We start from the raw sequence: 21,994 nt of genomic DNA, 5'->3' as shown, positions 1-21,994 counted from the left end.
CTTATCGATTGATCCTTCGGCAGTCGATAAGTTGCCGCACAACTTCCGCCACTTTTCGACAGAGGGCGCTAATGCTACGTTTCGGAAAATCAATCGGTAAGTCATCGAATAGTTTCCGCAATTTCTGTTATTTAGAAATTAACATATTTATATAAGTGCATAAAGTATATTCTCAGTAATATATATATATGTAATTTAATACATTGTAATGGTCACGTACAAATTAACTTTTTAATTATTATTTCCGAATATTACATAGTAGCTTCGTGTGAATTCGCCACAACGCCCTATCTGTTGTTGTAGCTTACGGGCGGTTAAAGATATAGTGTAAAGTTTTGCCGAAAAAAAAAAGAGTGTTTACGATAATTTCACGGACACGGTTTAAGTCCGTGGGTGAATTCAATCGTGAGACGGGTTATTCCTTTCAAATAATACTAATTCTGTGCATTATGGCATCTGGTAAAAGTACCAGAGAAGTTTTATTGTCCCTTGTCGATGACATCGAGTTGATAGCAAAGTTAGTAATACAAAATATTCGAGTCTTTGATGAGAAGTAAATCCTGTTCTTTGTCTTTTCAGAGAAATGATAGAAAATACGATAGCTCAGAAACCATCCAAGTTATCGAGCGAGGAACATGCTCAACTGACTGAATTGTTAATTGCCAAGGACAATGAACTTAAAGCTACTTTGAAACGAGCAGCCGAACAGGCGAAAATTAACCTAAAAATGGAAGCTTTAAGAGCTGAAGTCGAACGTCAAGATCAAGACATCCAACAGTTGCAAAGACAATTGAAAGAAGCTGAACAAATTCTGGCTACTGCCATTTACCAAGCGAAACAAAAGTTACAATCTATCGCTCGTGCTAATAAAAGACCAGTTCCATCGGAAGAGTTGATCAAATATGCGCATAGAATTAGCGCGTCGAACGCCATTTGTGCCCCGCTTACATGGCAACAAGGAGATCCTAGAAGACCGTACCCTACAGGTAAATTATTTCTCCTCGTGTCTTTTACATGTTTCTTGTACGGACCCTGTAAGGAGACGTTCGTTATTCAGACATTGAAATGAGACTGGGATACCTTGGAAGATTAAGCGATCTTCCTCTGAACGGACAAATGTTGGGCACTCACCCCGGCATATCGTCGGACTTACACAGAGCTGGACATCCCGTTGGTGGTATGCTAAAAATTCCAAAAGAGCATTACATTACTGCTGTTATTTCTTCATTTCTGTACAAATCGTGGTTGTTATTTTAGAACCACCTGTATCGCAAGCTAATCAATTTGCGTGGCACCCATCCGGTGAAATTCATATGTCGGTGAGCGGACAAGGAAGCGTTGCGATGAATACGCACAAACAAGAAACAGAAGACGTTGAAGTTATGTCCACCGATTCCTCGAGCAGTTCGTCTAGTGATTCACAGTGAGCGTTGTTTGTTTACTAACCATGGAGAAAATTTATTAGTAAGCAGCCAGTGGAAATATGGTAGGTGAAATAAATTTTCATTTTAATAAGTAACACCAGATTCGAAAACATAATTTTATTATCAATTAAATGTTTTTTTTTTTTTTTTTTTTTTGATTTAAGAAATTATAGAAATGAAAAAAGACAAATGAAATTTCTCGTATTTTCTTGTTATTATAAACTATTCTGTCAGAATATTTCGTTACTTGTTGATATTGCTAAACGGATCCAAGTAAAATATTTGGTAAAAAACGATGCAGAATCCGATGTGTGTAATACGCTTCGGAATTGGCCTGTAATAATTAATTTTTGTATTTATGGAAGTATACATTAGAAAAGAAATGTATTTTCTTACCGCACGTTTACTCTGCAACTTACCAATTGAACGTTATCTTTGAAATTCGTTTTTTGAAATAAAACATTTTCATCGATGCAAATGAGGCCGAACAGTTTGCAGTCTTCTTGAACCTTATTGATATCTTTGTACAGTAAAATTTCTTGCAATTTAAGTCCCGGAAATGTATGGAGTTTACTATTATACCCCCAACTCATGACTTGCAGTGCCGTTCTAAAACATATACGTATGTACCGTAATAATAGTAGTAGAAGTAGTAATTATTTAAATTTGAAAAAAAGCGTCCGCGACGTTTGCCAAATGAATGTGAGAGATGTAAAGCGGTGTTCGGTTTACCCTCTTAATTTCGGTGCATTTATCATAGCTGCGCAGACGAGTATCGGAGCTGGAAGCTGTTGGATTAACGAGAAAACGCGAACGTAGTTTTTCAAATGACAAGCTAGCGATATTTTCATCGATAGTTGTACATCCGGAGATTTTCTGCAATAAAGATAACGATATAAGTGTAAAGTGTACCGCGAAATAAGTATGCCTATATTATTGTTCCGTACCTTAAGTAAAGTGGAAGATTCAATGCTCTTTTCAAAGATTCGGCATCACCCATGTTTAGAAGGATATACAAAGCTTCCATCTGTTGACGATCGTTGCTCAGTGTTAGATTCTGTAGACATTTATCGATTGAGAGAAAATCTTTGTTGGTCGATTTGTCGTATAACGTTAGCAACTGTGACATGCACTCGGCAAGATGTTGATTGTTAATTTGTTCGCTAAATTCTAACTTGCTTCTCTCGCATAATCTGCAATTGTTTCTTTCGATTAGCCTTATTGATACCGGATCGTAAAATGAAATCGTACCTCTGTGCAGCATAAATTAGGAACCGAACTATCGACTCGAACAATTTAATGCCTGTAGAAGAATTTTCTATGCGTTGAATGATGGCATCTTGTCTTACGGCTCTTAGTCGATCGAAGATAAAATCGTACACCACTATCCAATCGACGTCTGTACGTGTAGCTATCCTGAAATAGAAGTACAACTCGTTGATCGAATGAATTTGTAAATCGATAGTCGACAAAATGATTGCTACGGTGTTAATTATACTTGGTAAACAAATATCTGACGGTTGATAATAGGACGGATGCGGGGCGCAGTTGATTCGGATCGGTCATAACTGATCCTGCTGCTGAACGGATGTAGCATTTGATGGTTTTTTTGGGATCTGCCTTTGGCCGTGTTGCTCCTTTTGGGCATTCATCGATTTCGAATCTATGTAATAAACCTTTCTCCTCCCTACTACAAACGTTTTGATATTATATTAGCTTTTACAGCTGTTCGTATCCAAGCAGTTTCTTTGAGGTTTTCTTTGGATAAAGATGTACCGATATGGGAAAAAGATGATCTTCGACAACTGTTCCTTTTAATAAGTTACTATGTTTACTAAACCATTGCGGTATTAACGTATTCTCATTGAAACAATTAACAAGTATAACTTAACGACGGTGACATTTGTTTTATATAACCATCGATAAGAAAATTTTGATGCAAAATTTGTTCTTGGAATGATATTCAAAGGATTTAAATGCATTTAATAATGAGGTATAGTTGAAAATATTTGTACAATTTCATAAAAAGAAGTAGAAAAATGAAAATTCAAATATTTTGAATCGTTCAAAGGAAAATATTTATGCAAGAAACAAATTTCAGAAAAATATGCATGTCGAGATTTGAACCACTTAAGTCATAGCTGCGTTATATTTACATATGTACATACATACATACAACGGTCGTAGAAATATTTTTCTCGATATTCCATATCGGTGCTTGTTGAAAACTTATTTTTATAATTTGAATTCGTTTTGCTTTCGACTTACATCCGTCGCTCTCTTCCTGGACACATTAACAAGCATGTTCCTTGTATAAATTCGGTCATTTTGGAGGATTCATTTAATTAATAACCGTAATGCAATGGTTATGTACTTATATACTTATGTTTATCAGACTCTCGCTTTGCGCTGAAGTGGTTGTCATTCTCTGTTTCCTAACTTCATAGTTGTTACGCGGTTGTTGCACATGCGCGCCGTAGGTATGCGATATGTTAGGATGGCACGTGTATTGCGGTAAAACCATCTCGCGCATAAATTTAAAAGACAAGCCTGCATCTAACAGATACATATGTATGTATACATATACAGATAAATAAAGTACATATGTATTCGTATATTTATTTAGTTATTTATATACATTTATTTACAATATTTATTTTAAAAGAAAACTCTAGATTAAACAGAATCCGTGTGCGATGTGTAACGTGCGTTTTTATAGTGATTCGCGTATTATACAAAAGTGTCCTTTTCAATTGTTTGCCCTAATGTTAAGGTTAACACGTATGGATGCGAAGCAAAATTTATTTTTGTCTTTCTTTTTATTTCCATTTGTCTTTTTTCTTTCCTTTTTTTTCGATAGGTAAGATACGACACGATAAACGTTGTTTGAAAAGAGGAGGTGCATGCATCCCTGTTGTGAAAGAGAAAATTGGTGTGGACATCAAGAATGAAAACGAAGGGGAATGTTGTTGAGCGTCCTTGTTGGTTACTCACACGATACCTGCTGCGCAGTCATCCCTGTCGAAATCACCGTTATTATGCGAAGGTTAATGCTCTTACGTAAACTTTCTCGCCTCTTTCTTTTAATTTTGTATGCTTCTCGTTTGACAGAAGTTGACGTTTGTCCGTTTTATTGTTTAATTTCTCGATTTCTCGGTTATTATTATTGAATATCATAGTGTACTGCAATTTTAATTTCTTTCTCACGATTGAACGCTACGTGTTCTTTTTGTTTCGATAAAAATGCATTGAAACGAATGCGAATGCGAGTGCGGTTACGGATGCAAGCACGTAAGTAAATACATACATACATACATACATACATACATACATACTTACGCTCGAGATGTTAAGTTTGCGATGAGAAACTATTTCCATAAAGAATTGCAAAAATTTATTCGCGGTGTCCAATTATCGTGCATTATAGAGATTGGAGAAGAGAATAATGATCGCATCACGTGTAACTATACCGAGAAAACCGTGACACGTACGATTCTATGAAAACATTCGTGTTCTTCGATTTTCCCGATTTTTTTCTTTTCCTTTCTTTTCTTTTCTTTTCTTTTTTTCTTTGAAGCAAACGTTAATTTAATAATCGTTGAATGATCAATGTTTTATCGCGTTCTCCGTCGTATCGTAAAAAGGTGTTTTCTTATTAACTTTTCGAAGGTATCACGCAAGTCGATTTACTATATGTAATTTACGAAATTCCAAAGGAAGAACGAGTAAGTAAGTACTTATGCCAGTACGAATATGCATGTATATCCTGACCGTGAAACAAAATCTTATGTACCGTGTTTTATTAGGGTATTAAGCGTAACTTTATAAGACACGAGAGATCAAACAAAGCGTGTTTAAGCTTTCGCATGATTTGATCAAATTTGCTTTTACGATTTTTTTTCCATTTGTTGTTTGTTGAAACGTTATTCAGTCGTTTCCAGAAACCTGTTCCTCGCATACGCGCGCCCACACTGTGTATGTACTCCTGTTTGCGATCGAAATCTGTTCTACCTATGTATGTACATATACATATACATATATATTCGTCCTGATCGAGTTCGTTTCACGATCCTGCCGGTTCACGATCGAAATATCGCGCGGAAAACATTACGTGCTAAATAATGCAACATTGTACTTACGTATGTGTTATCTTTCGCTGAAAGTTTTTGGCACGTTCGTCCAAACGAAAGAATGGAAAAAACTCGTTGTTAAGATATCGACAAAGCGTGTTCGTTATCGCTTCAATAAGATAAAAGCGCGCGTTTACCTGCAAAATTGAATCGATAGTTTCTTATTTTTATTCTTTTACAACGATACGAACGAACAACTTATTATTATTATTATTATTATTATATTCGTACCAGAACGTGTAGGAAAGATGTTTTATGCGAGAAATGCGTCACAAGGAGCAGATCGTGTTCGATACAGAACGTTCGTTTCGAGTGTATCGCTGGAAATTCCCGTGACACCTTCACAGGGGAAGAACGATTACGTTACGGGGAAAGAAAATTGTACGTGTATAATATGAAATTGATGACGTTGCGGTTTATATCGTCATGTGTTACTACACGTGTTAAGCAAGTAAAAGAATTAAGAGTAAGAGGATCGTTGGAGTACCTGTGACCTCCACAGAATTCCTCTATAGAGAAGCGAACAGCGCTACATTGGTCCAGTCTTTCTTAAAGCATCGTTGAATTTGCACACAAGCCGCGCGTTAAGTCAGTAAGTCGTGAGAACAGGAGAAAGAAAACGCGGCGCGTCGCGTCGTTTAGTTTTGTTCTTTTGCTTTCTCATTGTCGGACTAATCGGCTGGCGTAATATTATGCGCGTGTATTGTTAAGATCTATCGATTATCGATGCTGGTAGTTTTGTAATCGAAAATAACAAGGAATATTCAAGCACTTATCTCGGTTAATTATCCCGAGAACAAACTGTTGATTCAGCAAGCTAATGGGTGGGTACGGTTTTTCGCAAAAATCTCCTCAACAAAATCGGCGATTCAAAACATTTTTGGCAGAATCATCTACTTTACGTAATAAATGCCCTACGGAACTACATATTTAGTTGTTCGTTCGTTTCAACCTTGGCTTACTTTTACAAACTATATCGACATATCTGTCCTATACAAATTCTTCTTAATTGTATGTGCACTTTCTTATGACACTTAGTTAGATTAGATAAAGCGGGATGTCGCGTCAATTTCCAACTTATTCCTCGATACATTGCACCTGCACGATATTTCTACAGTTTCCTTTTTACCCCGTCCAGTGAAAAATCTTGGTTGTATCGCATTCGATTTCGTTTTTGTACATGTGTGTATATACATATAGTATTTAAACCATGAAATATTTTTATAGATCAAGAATGACACACTGGAAGAAGGTATTATTGCTTCTCATAAAGGTTTCTCTGTTGCATCGTAGTTGCCTGTCAGGTGAGTGAGAAGTGAGAAAACGATCATTTTATTTGTTTGTTATTCAACATAATCATTTGTCGATTTTAGAAACGATTATAACAGCGTACAGTGATTTCGATTTTGAGCACATCGAGCCGGAGATAGCCGACGAATTGAACTGGACGGAGCATCCTTGCCGGCGAACTTGCTCAGATGATGCACCACCGATGGAATGTCATTACACGTTCAGATTGGAAGGTTATCGTACTATGAGCAAAGCGTGCTACGACTGTCCGTTCAATCTTACGGACTGCTTTCGGAAGCATTGTATTCCAGCCGATGGTGTTAAAAGATCAATTTTAGTGGTTAATCGGCAGATGCCTGGACCGCCTATCGAGGTATTTTATACATTGCTAACGAGAACCGTTTGGTCAACGGTAAAAAGTTTTCTCATTATCCACTAGTGTCATCGAGGAGTTCACATATTATACAGAATTATACGTAATGTTTTGCATTTTCATAGGTGTGCCAAGGTGACAGAGTAATCGTTGACGTGATAAATATGTTGCATTCCGAAAGTACCACGATGCATTGGCACGGACAGCATCACGTGAAAACGCCGTACATGGATGGCGTTCCTTACGTTTCTCAATGCCCGATCTCGCCAGGTTCCACATTTCGATACGATTATAGCGCAACAGAGGCTGGTACACATTTCTGGCATTCGCATTTAGGTGATATTTCAAACGATCCTCTTTCGTCAATTCTCGGTCAATTCTTGCTGTTGTAATCCTGGATAAACTATCGTTTCAAGGTTTTCAACGTGGCGATGGAGTATTCGGTGCGTTGATTGTACGCGTACCTCCAAAAATAAATTGGCACTACGATTTATACGATATCGACCAACATACCATACTCCTCTCCGATTGGACTCACGAATTGGGAATTGATAAATTTTTGAACCATCATCACGCTTCCGGCGACAACAAGCCGCCCAATCTGTTGATCAATGGTCTCGGTCGTTTCGCAGTGTTTCGAAATAAAAGCGAAACTGGCAACGGCAAAGACAACGGGAACGCTTCTACCATGATGCCGGTCGCAACGTTTACCGTTAAGCGGGTAACGTTAAAGTAAAATCCAAATCTATCGGAACAACATTTACCGATATAAATAATAATTTAATGCGATCCTCCTGCTCTGTTTGATCTGTTGCAGAATACAAGATACAGGTTCAGGCTGATTAACGCCGAATTTCTCAATTGCCCGATCGAACTATCGATCGACAACCATACTATGCGCATACTTAGCTCGGATGGACGCGACGTTGAACCTATCGAAGGTAACAAGTACTTATGTATAATTCGTAGTAAATAAGAAGAAATTTTATAATCCTCCGACTCTGTTTCTATTTCTACTTCTTTTCTTCTAATTCTCAGCGGAATCTCTTGTTAGTTACGCCGGCGAAAGGTTTGATTTTGTCGTTGAAACGAATCAAAGTATAGACAATTACTGGATTCGATTTCGGGGACTAATGGATTGCGATGAAAGATTCACCAAGGCGTACCAAGTTGCTATATTACGATACGAAGGTGCCAATGATCAGGATCCGAAAGATGTAGTTACGTACGAACGCGAATCCAACGATTCTTTAGGTCTGCTGGTGCGTTTACAGAATCTTTTTACCTTACCCAGAATCTTCTTCGTTAGTTACAGTAGACACGATGAAGCGATAATTTGTCCATTCTACTTTTAGCAAGTGAATGCTTTAAACGAAGGTACGGAAACAAACGGAAGCCTGAGTATACCGCTGTTGAGAGCTATGGATGGAAACGACCAATCTAATATCCAACTTCCGGACTACCAGTTTTACGTTTCTTATGATTTTTACAAGAAAAATAATCCTCATTTTCATCGTGAAATGTTGTATGCGTTCGATCAAGGTAATCAGATGCGAACTAATTTACGTTTGCTCTCGTACGCGTCTAATTCGTTTAATTATAATTATGTTTTCAGTGAAATCTAATGCGCGGCTACTCACGCCCCAACTGAATCACATCTCGATGAAACTACCCTCCGTACCTCTCTTATCTCAAAGAAACTCCATCGATCAGAAGCAATTTTGTAACGCGAGTACCGTCACAGACTGCGAACGAGATTATTGCGCTTGCACTCATGTGCTCCGTGTCAAACTCAACAGTGTGGTCGAAGTGATTTTGGTCGACGAAGGTTTGCCTACCTATCTACCTACCTATTTACTGATTATCGATTCAACGATTATACGATTATACGTATAGATTTTTCTCTCTCTTAGGTTTTGCTTACGATGCGAATCATCCGTTTCACCTTCATGGATATCAGTTTCGCGTAATTGCTATGGAAAGAATAGGAAAAAACATCACTGTCGAAAAAGTAAAAGCATTGGATAAAAAAGGAGCGATACGCAGAAACCTCGACCATGCTCCTCTGAAAGATACCGTAACGGTACCGGACGGTGGTTACACCATCCTACGATTCTATGCCAATAATCCGGGTGAGAATATTTACCGAACAACCGTTTTTTTTTTTTATTATTTACCACAACTTTCCTACTTCTTCTTATCATATGTTTTTTATCATTTTTTCAGGCTACTGGTTGTTTCATTGTCACATTGAATTTCACGCGGAAGTTGGAATGTCGTTAATCTTCAAAGTCGGTGAACATCAAGATATGCTGCCTGTTCCACGAAATTTTCCTTCCTGTGGTAACTGGCAACCAAAAAATGAGCAAGCTACTGCCATTGATTTACCAGATACTTCTAATAATGTTACTACGTACTCGCCGAAAGATATCGCCAATACTTTGGCGAACAAAACTGTTGAAAATGACGTACGACAACTTGTCAAACTATTGCCGCAAATTTTACGAATGTTGCAAAACTCGTCTTCGTCACGCATCTCGATCGTTTCCTATTTTTTCTTTTATTTCTGTGCTATCCATGCTATCATTTAACTTCGAAACCTAACATTTACAACATTTGCAAACGTTCGTCAAATTTTATGTACTTAATAGAACAAGTTTTATGTACTTAATAGATCGATTCTTGCTGGGCACATCTTTCACAGGGTCGACAATTGTCATGTATATACCAATATTGAAACGTATCACCGATCTTTCGGATCCATTTCAGACCAAAAACAAAACTTATGTATTTTACTTTTCTACGATCTTACTTCTAATAATCTTCAGCTATCGACTGAAATGATATATTTCATTGTAAGTATTAGATACGATAGGGTAGGATGATAGGATAGGATAAAATAAGACACGTACGTAATAAAATTTAAATTGACAAAAATTTAAACATGCCGCAGAGCGAATGAATTATTGTTTCATTTTTATACGACTAAACGGGACGCAACACACATATCTGTTTTGCGTTCTAATTCGAATTAAATTTAGCTTATTTTTTAACAATTATCTACTATGCTGTGATATAATTATGCTATATAGGTATGCCCGTCAAGATTGAAATGCTATTTAAAACGACAACCACTACTTTGTTGTGCGTGTATTACAACAATTTTATGTGACGGATTGTACGAACCAATTGGACATGTATGAACGAATGGCCACACTGTTAAATAACTGCGAATATTACTTTTGCTACATGTAATTGTCAAATTTTATATTAACTTTTTCATAAATCGATGCACAATAGATTAATGCGTCTATATTAATCACCTGCCGAGTCTTCAATCAACTTTCTTTCGATTATTAGCGATATTAATCGTTATACGTTGATGTATGTTTCTTGAGAAACTGAAAATGGATAAATAGCATAGCAAACATCATTTTGCGCTGGTCTTTGGAGAGGATGAGCCAGCAACTTTGCCATGTTGTCGTGCAATTTTGCAGCATTTCTTCCTACTTCTAATATATAGGAAACATTTTTTGTATCTAAAGTTCCTATTTCGCTATAAATTTCTTCGCACAAGTTTTCAGAACAAGGTGGTTCGTGTACATACAATACATCCACAAAAAAATATGGATTCTTCGTAAGATTATCTAAAGATGCTTTACTGCTATAAAATTTTGGTATACTGGAAGATCGTGAATATAACAAAATTACTCTAGTTACAAACTTTGGCCCCGCAATGTCACCTTTCTGCATTGGTAAAGGTAGCTTCGGTTCAATTTTATGAAATAACTGTCCAAGATCATACGATTTTTCATCTTCTTCTTCTTCTTCCTTTTTCTCTTCCTCAGTTTCTACTCCTTCTCCCCTTCCTCTTCCTTTTCGTCTTGCTGCTCGTCTTTGTTTCTGTTTTCCTTCTCTCTTACTTTCTTTTTCTTCTACTCTTTCATCTCCCTCCTGCTCTTCCACCTCCTCCTCAATTCCTTCTTCGTCTTCTTCTTCTTCTTCATCTTCATCTTCCTCTTCTATAATCTCTTCATCGATGAGATTCAAACTATCGATAATACTATTGATATTATTGGTAAAATCACAAATCCATTCTGCGCTTTGAGAGTTTAGAATCATTAGTGCATATTCGTGACTACGCTGAATGGTAGATTTGATGCAAATAAAATGTTCCACAACCCGTTTTATCATGAACAAAGGCATATAATTAGTACCTTTGGAAAGTTTAAACGGTGTACAGTCCTTTTCTCTTACTGTATCTATTACAAATAAAATCTTTTCGGGCAAATTTATTTCTGGTAAATTTTGTACTAATACGTTATTCTCATCGGATTGTGATATCTTGCGATCCGGAGGATAACAAGACACACTATTATCAGTGGTACTACTCATTTTTAATGTTTTTATTTGCATCCGTATATTATATTCACGTGCAATGTGATATTAAAATTGTCAATTTTTCTTCTATTATTCACATCTTGTTGAAAAATTATCCACAATGTTCCTATTTATATATATATATATATTTCTTGTTAATATGTATTTTACGCAAATGAATGTTACGTTACAGTACTACCATGCTACTGCATATCATGCGTTTTACATTCTGAAGTACGACGTTAGAAGCGCCACCACAATAATTTTAACCCTAATCCCCTGTGCCATCTTACGTCAGTGATTACAGATACAAAAGACCGGACATGCCTTTGTTTTCAAGGGGTCATGATTTAGAGGGATTTTATTTTCAAAAAGGTAATATAGAGAGGGATTCCCCCCTTCTGAACGCCATCTTGGGCTGCGCCAAGTAAAGTTGTTATGTATGTATGTATTTAGAGGGTTCCAGACAACCCCAGATGAGATTGCTTTGCATGCAGAGAGTACAGCCGGTAGGATAATTGTGTCTGTTTTACCCGTCGCGCTTTCATCTGCAAGACTTACATGAAGCTAGCCGGAAGGAATAAGAGAAAGAAAAGAAACTCGGTTTACAATATTTATAAATAATATATAATATATAAAAATATATGAAATCATTTATCTTGTTATTTTTGTTATTTTATTATAAAAGATCTTCAGCATAATGACAGTTGCTCCAAAAAATTAAAAGAACTTTTGCCCATAGAATATGAAACATAGAAAATTTAAGCGATTTGGCAAGAGTCCTGAGTATATTTTGCGCTTGCGTACTACAATTATTCATTATAAAACAAACTTGTAGATAATTAAGAAATTATTCACTCACAAACAATGCAAATGATATATTTGTAAATCACAAACGATTTCCAATCAATTACAGTTATCAGTTATCGCAAAATCTGTTTATTAATAAAAAATTACTAAAAAGTTTCGGCTCACATCATGACTGAAATAAAATTACTAATTACAAAAGAAGTAATTTGTCACAAACGTTAAAAATAGACTCACAATCAATCACAAACGATTTACAAACGGAATACGCTAAGAAAAATGATAAATAATCATATTTTATTATTCCACCCGGCTAGCTTCATGTACAAATTCAGGACTCTTTGAGAACAGGCATGTCCAGTGTCCAGTCCTCTACTATTGTCTACTATCTGTATTTATCTGTAGTCAATGCGAGGTGTGTATAGGTACGTAAATAAGCAATGATGTTACGTTCGAATATTTTGAAATGAATGCTTCGCGTTAGTTAATAGGAACAGTTATCGTATAAATATCTACAATAAAATATGCTTGCACTGAAAGATTATGGTAGCAGTGACGATAATAGCGAGTCAGAAAATGACGATGAAAGTACAAAAAGTGAGGTTAACTGTGATGTCGGTGCAAATAACAAACCTGTTGTTGAATTACCTCATGCTGTGGAAAAATTAACCGCGTCTATAAACATACAGATTTGCTCAGCACCAGAAGTAATACCAACGGTAAATATTTAACGATAAGTCTTTTAAGTAGTTTTAATTGAATTAAAAATTGATGTTAATTGTATTGATTCGGCCATTCTGCTCTACTGTATTATAGGGATCCGAATTATGCGTAAGACACGTAGATTCAACCTTGGAAGAAGTTACGCATAATCCAAAGTACGAGGAACTGTTCGCTCCAGATATTGGCCCTGAGAATCCTTTTAAAACGCAACAACAGCGTGCTGTAAAAAATATGCTTTCTGGTTATGTAGAAAAGGCTCACATAAGCGAATTTCAATTTGAAAATCAAAGAAGAACATTTGCCAGTTATGGTACGCTCGGTTGGTGATGCGCGATATTTACAAAATGAGATTCTTTGTTATCCCAGTAATTGTGTCTGTTATAGGATACGCTTTAGATCCGACCGTAGATGGTAGCGCGGAGGAAGGTAGATCGATAATAGGAGCAAAAGAAGCAGCAGAAGAATCTGGAGGCAAAACTGTATTTGAAAATACAACATTAAGACCTTCCGATAAAAGGAAAAGGCATAGAAACGACGATCCTGCAGATATCGAAGGGTTCTTGGGCCCATGGGGTGGATATATAGATGAAAAACGAATTGTCAAACCGACGGAGGAAGAAGCTGCTGAATTGGAAGAAATATTAGCCAAAAGAAATAGAAGAGGAAAACCAACGGAGGAGAAACCTCTCGAAGAGAAGACGGTGTTACATAGTACGGCCGGAACAATTGTTAAACTTTCAAGCTTAACTGGCTTTTTTATTTCATACAAAAATTTATTTTTTAGTCAAAGACAGTGTCGACTATCAGGGAAGATCATTTTTGCACGCGCCTCAAGATGTTGGAGTAAATTTGAGATCGGAGTCACCGCCCGATAGATGTTTCTTACCAAAAGCACAAATTCATACGTGGGAAGGTCATACGAAAGGTATTTCGCAAATTAGATGGTTCCCACGTACGGCGCATTTGTTACTTTCTTGTAGTATGGACTGCAGAGTAAAGGTGGGTGTAACTTGAAATACTAAAAAAGAAGAATACTAGACGAAAGAAGATGGGTTTTAATTTGATGCTGATTATTATCGTTTCAAGTGTAGCTATGGGAGGTGTATAAAGATAGGAGATGTATTCGAACTTATTATGGTCACCGTCAAGCTGTAAGGGATATTAGTTTTGATAACGATGGACAGAGATTTTTGTCAGCTGGGTATGATCGTTACGTAAAACTGTGGGACACAGAGACTGGTTCGTGCATCAGTCGATTTACAAGTAGAAAAATCCCTTACTGCGTCAAATTTAATCCCGACACAGATAAACAACATCTATTCGTAGCTGGAACAAGCGACAAAAAAATTATTTGCGTAAGTTGTAAGATTTATTCGATAATCGGTAAATTTTACGAACCTCTTACGCTAATTGCATACTTGGTTACAGTGGGATGTACGTTCTGGTGAAATAACTCAGGAATATGACAGGCATTTAGGAGCTGTTAATACAATAACGTTCGTTGATGAGAACCGAAGATTTGTAACGACTTCTGACGATAAAAGTCTGCGAGTTTGGGAATGGTACGAAGTTCTTTGTTCATCGTGAAAAGCGTTTAAACTTTCAACGCAACGATGAATAAATTTGTGAAGTACTTGAACGTAGCCCGTCTTTTGATTTGAATAAAATTTTATCATTATTCTTTCTGCAGGGATATACCGGTCGATATGAAATACATTGCGGATCCTTCTATGCATTCTATGCCCGCAGTAACTCCGTCTCCTAATCAAAAGTGGCTTGCTTGTCAAAGTATGGATAATAAGATTGTTATATTCTCTGCATTAAATAGGTTTAAAATGAATCGTAAAAAAACATTTACGGGTCACATGGTTGCTGGTTACGCTTGTGGTTTAGACTTTTCCCCTGATATGAGGTGAGAAAATTATTTTATTTACTTTGAAACTATGGAAGTATATATGTATTTTTTGTTTTTTCTTTGTTTTTTATATATATGTGTGTATATATATATATATATATATAGTTACCTCGTATCGGGTGATGCGGATGGCAAGTGTTACATTTGGGATTGGAAAACGACTAAATTGTACAAAAAATGGAAAGCGCACGATGGTGTATGTATCGATGTATTGTGGCATCCACACGAACCTTCGAGGCTGGCTACAGCTGGTTGGGATGGAAAAATAAAATATTGGGACTAAGTGTCATCGGCGATTATATTTTTACTAAAAAAAAAAAAGAAAGAAAAAAAGGGAAAAATTATATTTATATTTTATATCACGTGTACAAGGAGATTTATTTCGCGCAAAACTTTTTAATTACGGTATTAGATATAGATGGATGAATGAAGAGATTGTAAAATTGTTCAAAAGTATTTTAATCGCAATTGATAATTTATAGTTATTTTTCGCGATTGTGAAACGATTCACATCTAAATACGGATAATGAATGAAGAAAGCATCTTTTTTTTTTTTTTTCCATTTTGTAGCAATAAACGAGGCGTAAAATTAGTCACATTGCTATATTATATAATAAAAAAAAAAAAAAGAAACTACCAAACATTTCGCGTATTAATTTGTTCGTATCGAGATGACAAGTTACTAACTCTACTTTTACATGGCGGTGGTAAAAATCAATAATAGCACGCGTCATGATGTCTACCGTTTTCGTTTCGTGCGTCGTTGCAGACTTAATGTTTTCCGTGGTCATTGGTGTTGTCCCGTCGAATATTTTAAATTTAATTGTTCGATTGACAAATGGTTAACGATACCTTCACTTTTCAAGTTGTTTTGATTTAATATGATAAACCGGTTGATGCAAATGCCTTGAAACTGTGCAAAGATTCATCGAAAAGTGTTGATAAATGGGAAGGTAAGAATATTTTCACCTTACATAAATATGAATATACATTTGTCGGAGTTTTATAACTTACGGTTATACAATGGAATGAGATCATTCGAATGTTAATAGACATTGAATGTTTACAATAAACACGTGGTTCTAATATGTTGTATGTAAGTACGTAAGTACGTACATGAAACATTGAAAAATTATTATTTCTATATGTATATGAATTTTGATATCATTGAATTTGGCATAACCACCGAGGTATTGTTGTAAAAATTGTACGTATCACTTAACACGTTAGCGATAAGAGCAACATGTTTATGTCTTTAGTGTTAGAATAAAAGAAGGTAATAACCGACTATCTTACGATCTTATATTCACCTATACCGTAACAGGTTCAACGTAAAGATGGATGGTCCTGGATTAGGATATTCGTATCATCTTCCTTCAGCAGGATGGAATCTTAGAGTGAGGAACGTTTTGTCGCAGTTTAGTGATCTCTTCAGTGAATTTAATAAATACATTGCACCTGCTTATCATCACGATCGATGCGAAAGGTATTTCATTTATCTTTCATAGAGGTAACCGGAATATAACAATGGTACCCGTAATGATCTACGAAGTAATGATAATAATGATAATACGGTTTTTCTGTAGATCGGTGCAGATGCGATTATATTCCATGCATAAGAGAGAATTTGTTATGGTATTTGTTGCTTTCTTTGCATGTTTTGGATTAGCAGTGTTTATTGGACTAGCGGGTAAGCTTTCTGCTTGAACTGAGTTACTTTTTATCGTATTCACGTATACTTGTATTCTTTCGCTACAGGTCCTCCTATCACTTCAACTACCGAGCAAAGAGCTCATGTAAATGGAAGTGAAATAGCTACCGGTCCTTTTATTATGAAAACACCTTTGTTATCCACGTATAGTCAACAACTATGGGTTATTGCCAAATTATTGACCTCGAATAATGATGGTATTACGAACATAAATGACTGAAAGAATATTCACATCCATTTGTAAGATGCAAATTGTAATCATGATGTATTGATTTCTTACAGATGAAAGATATGACAAAAGTTTTCAAATAAGCATCTCTATAGATGGTATTACCACTGATCATAAACTTGTACCTATTTTGTCATCTGAAACTGGACACAATAGGTATGAAATTGAACTTAACATATTTTACGTAATTTCTTCTTTCTACATATATGAATCTAATTAAATATATCGAATTACCACTGATATACGTGTGCGTGCGTTCGTGCGTGTGCGTTTCTTTTTTTTATTTCATTATAGGACTAGACATTTGAGGTGCGAAAGACAAACGTGCGAAGAACTCGTAGTTGCTCATCTCGGATTTCTCGATTACAGTTATTATATTATTACTGTTCGTTTTCACGGCCTCGAAAGCTTCCATCAACGCTACATCATACACGAACTCACATTCTACGTCAGTAAGCACTACCCGAAATAAAATGTTTAATTTAAATAATTCTGCAGAATCGACAAAATAATCGTACTTGGTAATATTTTTACTTATTTACAGTACAAAAATTACAACCCGGCATTCACGGAATTCGAAATTTGGTTTCGATTTATCTTCTTATTGACTGCATTCGGAGTTATGGTAAAATGGAAATATTTTTTCATATATGTACAATGTAATATACGTACATATTTACATATATGCATACGTTGATTGAAACAGAACATTTTACTATATTGCTTGTATTAACTTTTCAGTGTTGGTTCGGGCATTCCCTTCGAAAATATCCATTGCACGACTGGTCGATAGAACAGAAATGGATCTCTATATTACTTCCATTATTAATTTTATATAATAGTAAGATTTGATTTCATGATTTGTTAGAGATTTAGTGTTTGTCATTTCTCAACAAATGTTCATTTCTTTGTCTCTCTTCTTCTTCTTCTTCTTCTTCTTCTTCTTCTTTCAGATCCATTGTTCCCAATGACATTTTTGATCAACTCTTGGGTGCCTGGTATGGTAGATGCAATTTTACAAACGACATTTCTTTGTGCAGTTCTCATGTTTTGGTTATGCGTTTACCATGGTTTAAGACAAGTATGATTTTTCGTTACTTCGTCAACTTAAACGTAGTTTAATGCAAAACTGATGTATCCTATATTTCCGACAGAATGAAAGACGCCTGATCACGTTTTATCTACCAAAAGTTTTAGTAGTTGGATTGCTATGGTGTTCGGCGCTCGTTCTTGCGACCTGGCTTCGTTGTACAGAATTAGAAGATCCTACTTATAATTACGTTCTTGACACATCGAATTATTTCGTAAGTGTCAACAAAGAGAAGAGACTATCGCTTACTTACACCTAATATACGATATGTGGTTTGTTGTCAATAAAGTTCTGCGTGGTTGCAGGGTTTCAAGGTGTTCTTCTTCACAGTAGGAGGCTTTTATATCGCGTACTTGCTCCTCTTAATATTGAGGGCGTACAGTGAATTAAGATCTATGCCGTACTTCGGTACGATAAACATGTTTATAAAAATGTTATTTGTATTTTTCGGCTATTTACAGTATGTATATTATTTTTTCTAGATCTTCGGTTACGTTTTTTAACGTTACTGGCTAGTGTTGTTTCGTTGGTTTGCGGCTGTGTGACAGCACGACAGTTTGGAGCTGGTATTTTCGAGGATAGTTTTGCTTCTCGTCTAACTACTTATTACCGTTCATCAGCTCAATTTATGGCTCTCTATGGTCTTCTTAATTTTTATTTGTATACCATGGCTTATGTGTACGCGCCTGCACAGCAACAGGTTTACGGTCAACGTAAGTATTTTACATACTCGAATGAGAGAAATCGGTATCCATAGCGTATAATAATAATAATAATAATAATCGCGTATATTACGAACGATAAATCTTGTTACAATTGATAACAGATTCCTCCATAACAAAGGACAACCCTGCATTTTCTATGATTAACGATTCCGACGAAGATGTTATATATGGATCGGATGAAGAAGCGGTTTACGGATCGGACGAGGATAGTAGACGGCCTTTAACCCGTACTTCTCGAACCGCGAGTGATAGTAATTAATTGATCAAATTAACTTTGATCATCTTCAGGAAAGAAAATCATTTACAAAACAAATATAATAATTATAATAATAACAACAATAATAATAATGATGATGACGACAATGATGATACTAATAATGTAAAATAAGGAAACGGTAAATGACGATGTGTTGTAAAATAAAAAATGGTAAGGTACTTAAATGATTGCTTCTAACGATAAGTGAAACTGAAAAAAATGTAACTGGTTTCTTGTACATATTTGTGTACATAAATACATACATATGTATACCGATGATCTTACTTCTCGGTAAATGCGTAATTATTTGCGCTTCGTATTAAAAACAACATTCGTAAAGTAGTTGACTTTGATGTTTATACGTTTCCATGAATTCTATTTAATTACTGATCGATGTATTAATATAGCAAACGTTGTCGCGATGCATTGTGATAAGAATGAAAGTGGAAGTATTTTGTATGCACGAAAGTAGTTTCGCAGTGGATTACTTTCACGTACTTACATATGTGAAAACAAAATTTAATTAGATCATTATGTACCGTGTAATGTTCGTTATGTTATCTGACCAAATACGTTTTATCAGGCGTAAATCTAATTTTTTAGTTTGTTATGTTCATCCATATATGGATCCGTATTACCGTCTATATATATTAATATCAGTGCAAAAACTGAATAAATTTTATCGATACAATTCAATATAATCATTTGTAATCCTTACATTATTGCACATTAATATACAGGGTGTCCCAGAACTGGGTCGAGATCCGAAGAGGGATGATTCTAAACAACTTTTTCCTTCGTCAAAATGTTGGTTAAGGCTTCGTTTTCTAATTATTAACGAAAAACAATGGCTAATGAGAGCACACGTAGAGCGCGCGCTCAACTGCGGGAGTATTTGCTCCGAGAAGAGAACCAATCTTGGTCGTAGTCGCGAACAAACTGCTCGATAGCGCGTCGCGTCGGTTCGTAACATACACTTCCGCGACTGAGCCTGCGCGTTATGCGCGCTCTGATTGGTCGGAAAATAAATGATTAATTATAGAAAAATACAGAAAATTACAGAAAAATAATCTTCACTATGAATTTAAAAGTTTGAAGATTGCCTTTTATTACGTGCTAAACTTCCAGTTGAAAGCGTAAATCAAGGCATCGTTTGAATCGAAGGTTACTGTAAACTTGAAGGCAAGTACTTATGTATATATATATGTATTTATATACAAACTGATATAAACCCATAACTGTTGAGAATCTCGTTGAACGTTATTTTCGAATTACAGTGGTTTATTATCGTACAGGCACACTTTTGTCTTTTGTTGTATATCTGTCTCGTTAATCAACATAATATTTTTACAAAACCGAATATAGGTAATTGCTTTCAAACATTGCATCGATTTTAAATTGCGTTTGCTAAGAGGTTAGAACGAATAAGTAGAAATTATCTTAATTTTTGTAACGATTGAACGTATATAACCTAAAACATACTAATTTCTTTATTTGCTAGGTTTAATTTCATTAATTTTTTTATACGAAAATAGTACCAAGCGTAACGAGACTGTTTCAGGTGAAGACATTTTCAAAAAATGCCAAAGTCAAAAGAGTACGTGTCTACTGATGACGATAGTAGCGAAGAGGTATTTTACTTTAATTACTAAATATTGTACATATTCGCACAAATGCACTCACGTATTTTAGATAAGTGTGTAATTGTCAATTGTTTGATTCGTTTGATGAAAAATTGGGTAGCAGCGCATAACATGTTATTTTACTTTGCAAGGAAGCGAAATCAAAGAAGCCGAAGAAGAGGGAAGCGGATGAGACCGTAGAGAAGACCGTAGCGAAAAAGACGAAAAAGGAATCGACCGAGAACGAAGAGGCCGTTTGGGATTTAGGAAACAATCGGCAAGTTACAGTGAGAGACTTCAAAGGAAAATTATACGTTGATATTAGAGAAATGTATTTTGATAAGGATGGAAATTTGAAGCCAGGAAAAAAAGGTATTAGAAAGTTCTATTTTAATAATGAACAGTAGACAAATAAGAAAAAACTGAAAGAAATATTTTTTCTGCGCAGGTATTTGCCTGAACATGGCACAGTGGCGAAAATTATTAGCGGTTACCGAAGATGTAGACAAAGCTGTAAAATCTAAATCTTAAATATTTATTTTTTTACGCGTCTTTTCTTTGCCGGAAACTTATTACTTTACGTATATATGTGTATATTTTACCTGTAAAATGTAACGCGTCAACTCGTTCTGCCTCTGTTGCCAGATATTTCTAATAAAGAATACTTTTCATCCGATCGACGTATCGAGTTGTCTCTAAGTAGATACTTGTATATATGTACATATGTACGTGAAATGAGATAAATGAGGAGGAAGAGGGATGGGCTCCAATGGTATTTCCTTGTATCAAGAAAAGTATTCGAGTGTTTAACTGAATACTGTACGATTAATACATTCGAGATTATTTAAAATGAAACGCGATAACAGTGTTTCATGTTCTTTTTTTTCCCCCGGATGGAACAAGAACAATAAATAGGTGGAAAGGGAAACGTGTATTATACACGCAGGTCGAAAAAAAGTTTTTGTACAATTTTAATGGAAAATTAAACTGAAGAACGTTCAGGCTGGTCCATGAACAGAAGTTAAAAATTTATCTAAATCTAAATTGTTCAGTAATGTTCGAGGATCCGTTAGATGCTCTCGTTTTTCGAACTGTGGAAAAAAAAGAAACAAAGAGACGTTATACGTATTTTTGTTTGATGGCCGTACAGAAAGAAGAATAGAATTAGTTACGAACCTGGTTATTTTGTTTCGGCTCGGCGAGCATATTCTTTTGAAGTTTTACGACTGAGGTGTCTGAAATTTGTAATATTTTATACTAAAGTATATTTATTTCAATTTCATAATACATAGATATGTGTGTATGCGATATCATATGAT

The 21,994-nt window shown here is 35.6% G+C and overlaps 7 protein-coding genes across 27 annotated transcripts in view; 4 read left to right on the top strand and 3 right to left on the bottom strand.

Moving 5' to 3' along the window:
* The first annotated feature begins 176 nt into the window (after window positions 1–176).
* On the top strand, window positions 177–10,516 carry LOC114876051 (mediator of RNA polymerase II transcription subunit 4-like). Of its 10 annotated transcripts, none has more exons than XM_029187061.2 (11): window positions 4,017–4,470; window positions 6,782–6,858; window positions 6,928–7,217; window positions 7,343–7,553; window positions 7,634–7,938; window positions 8,035–8,158; window positions 8,256–8,479; window positions 8,573–8,759; window positions 8,833–9,045; window positions 9,131–9,349; window positions 9,444–10,516. In XM_029187061.2, the coding sequence occupies exons 1-11, from the start codon at window positions 4,388–4,390 to the stop codon at window positions 9,806–9,808; spliced, it is 2,298 nt and encodes a 765-aa protein (XP_029042894.1). In that variant the 5' UTR covers window positions 4,017–4,387; the 3' UTR covers window positions 9,809–10,516. The 10 variants fall into 10 exon arrangements, 8 of the variants coding, with proteins under 8 accessions (XP_029042925.1, XP_029042894.1, XP_046141136.1 ...); XM_029187065.2 differs by lacking the exon at window positions 4,017–4,470 and adding an exon at window positions 4,627–4,715; XM_029187066.2 differs by lacking the exon at window positions 4,017–4,470 and adding an exon at window positions 4,726–5,399.
* On the bottom strand, window positions 1,666–3,953 carry LOC114876058 (SAC3 domain-containing protein 1). 2 transcript variants are annotated; one of them, XM_029187074.2, is made up of 7 exons: window positions 3,693–3,945; window positions 2,923–3,114; window positions 2,676–2,840; window positions 2,372–2,617; window positions 2,157–2,300; window positions 1,844–2,033; window positions 1,666–1,758 (listed from the first exon to the last, which is right to left on the bottom strand). In XM_029187074.2, exons 1-7 carry the CDS (start codon window positions 3,749–3,751, stop codon window positions 1,684–1,686), a joined length of 1,071 nt encoding a protein of 356 aa, XP_029042907.1. In that variant the 5' UTR covers window positions 3,752–3,945; the 3' UTR covers window positions 1,666–1,683. The 2 variants fall into 2 exon arrangements, with proteins under 2 accessions (XP_029042907.1, XP_029042910.1); XM_029187077.2 differs by lacking the exon at window positions 2,923–3,114 and having other exon boundaries at window positions 3,693–3,953.
* On the bottom strand, window positions 10,139–11,946 carry LOC114876060 (gametocyte surface protein P230-like). Its single transcript, XM_029187083.2, has one exon. It carries the CDS (start codon window positions 11,631–11,633, stop codon window positions 10,590–10,592), a length of 1,044 nt encoding a protein of 347 aa, XP_029042916.1. The 5' UTR covers window positions 11,634–11,946; the 3' UTR covers window positions 10,139–10,589.
* Window positions 11,947–12,676: 730 nt separating this feature from the next.
* Window positions 12,677–16,332, top strand: LOC114876054 (pre-mRNA-processing factor 17). The gene is made up of 8 exons (XM_029187070.2): window positions 12,677–13,123; window positions 13,221–13,437; window positions 13,512–13,838; window positions 13,912–14,126; window positions 14,219–14,482; window positions 14,556–14,689; window positions 14,818–15,039; window positions 15,148–16,332. Exons 1-8 carry the CDS (start codon window positions 12,929–12,931, stop codon window positions 15,323–15,325), a joined length of 1,752 nt encoding a protein of 583 aa, XP_029042903.1. The 5' UTR covers window positions 12,677–12,928; the 3' UTR covers window positions 15,326–16,332.
* LOC114876056 (transmembrane protein 181) lies at window positions 15,903–19,744 on the top strand. Its single transcript, XM_029187072.2, has 13 exons — window positions 15,903–15,995; window positions 16,367–16,528; window positions 16,629–16,732; window positions 16,801–16,950; window positions 17,036–17,138; window positions 17,277–17,430; window positions 17,527–17,607; window positions 17,724–17,823; window positions 17,936–18,063; window positions 18,137–18,286; window positions 18,378–18,480; window positions 18,555–18,785; window positions 18,899–19,744. The coding sequence occupies exons 1-13, from the start codon at window positions 15,988–15,990 to the stop codon at window positions 19,054–19,056; spliced, it is 1,632 nt and encodes a 543-aa protein (XP_029042905.1). The 5' UTR covers window positions 15,903–15,987; the 3' UTR covers window positions 19,057–19,744.
* Window positions 19,745–20,097: 353 nt separating this feature from the next.
* Window positions 20,098–21,355, top strand: LOC114876087 (activated RNA polymerase II transcriptional coactivator p15). Of its 5 annotated transcripts, none has more exons than XM_029187152.2 (4): window positions 20,098–20,235; window positions 20,589–20,684; window positions 20,828–21,047; window positions 21,124–21,355. In XM_029187152.2, the coding sequence occupies exons 2-4, from the start codon at window positions 20,634–20,636 to the stop codon at window positions 21,204–21,206; spliced, it is 354 nt and encodes a 117-aa protein (XP_029042985.1). In that variant the 5' UTR covers window positions 20,098–20,235; window positions 20,589–20,633; the 3' UTR covers window positions 21,207–21,355. The 5 variants fall into 5 exon arrangements, with proteins under 5 accessions (XP_029042985.1, XP_029042981.1, XP_029042983.1 ...); XM_029187148.2 differs by having other exon boundaries at window positions 20,099–20,235; window positions 20,615–20,684; XM_029187150.2 differs by lacking the exon at window positions 20,098–20,235 and adding an exon at window positions 20,263–20,418.
* Window positions 21,356–21,622: 267 nt separating this feature from the next.
* LOC114876071 (serine-rich adhesin for platelets-like) overlaps window positions 21,623–21,994 on the bottom strand; it is a 29,885-nt gene continuing 29,513 nt past the window's right edge. For 6 of the 7 annotated variants that reach the window (XM_046285161.1, XM_046285164.1, XM_046285160.1 and 3 more), the window contains 2 exons: window positions 21,852–21,910; window positions 21,623–21,766 (listed from right to left, as the gene is read on the bottom strand). In XM_046285161.1, the coding sequence (XP_046141117.1) occupies window positions 21,674–21,766; window positions 21,852–21,910 (152 nt within the window). In that variant the 3' untranslated portion in view covers window positions 21,623–21,673. Of the gene's footprint in view, window positions 21,767–21,846; window positions 21,933–21,994 lie in introns of those variants that run through there. The other variant, XM_046285163.1, reaches the window with a different exon arrangement.

The sequence above is a fragment of the Osmia bicornis genome, chromosome 3 (genome assembly GCF_907164935.1).
Source record: "Osmia bicornis bicornis chromosome 3, iOsmBic2.1, whole genome shotgun sequence".
NCBI classification, from domain to species: domain Eukaryota; kingdom Metazoa; phylum Arthropoda; class Insecta; order Hymenoptera; family Megachilidae; genus Osmia; species Osmia bicornis.
This window is presented reverse-complemented; position numbering and strand designations above follow the sequence as displayed.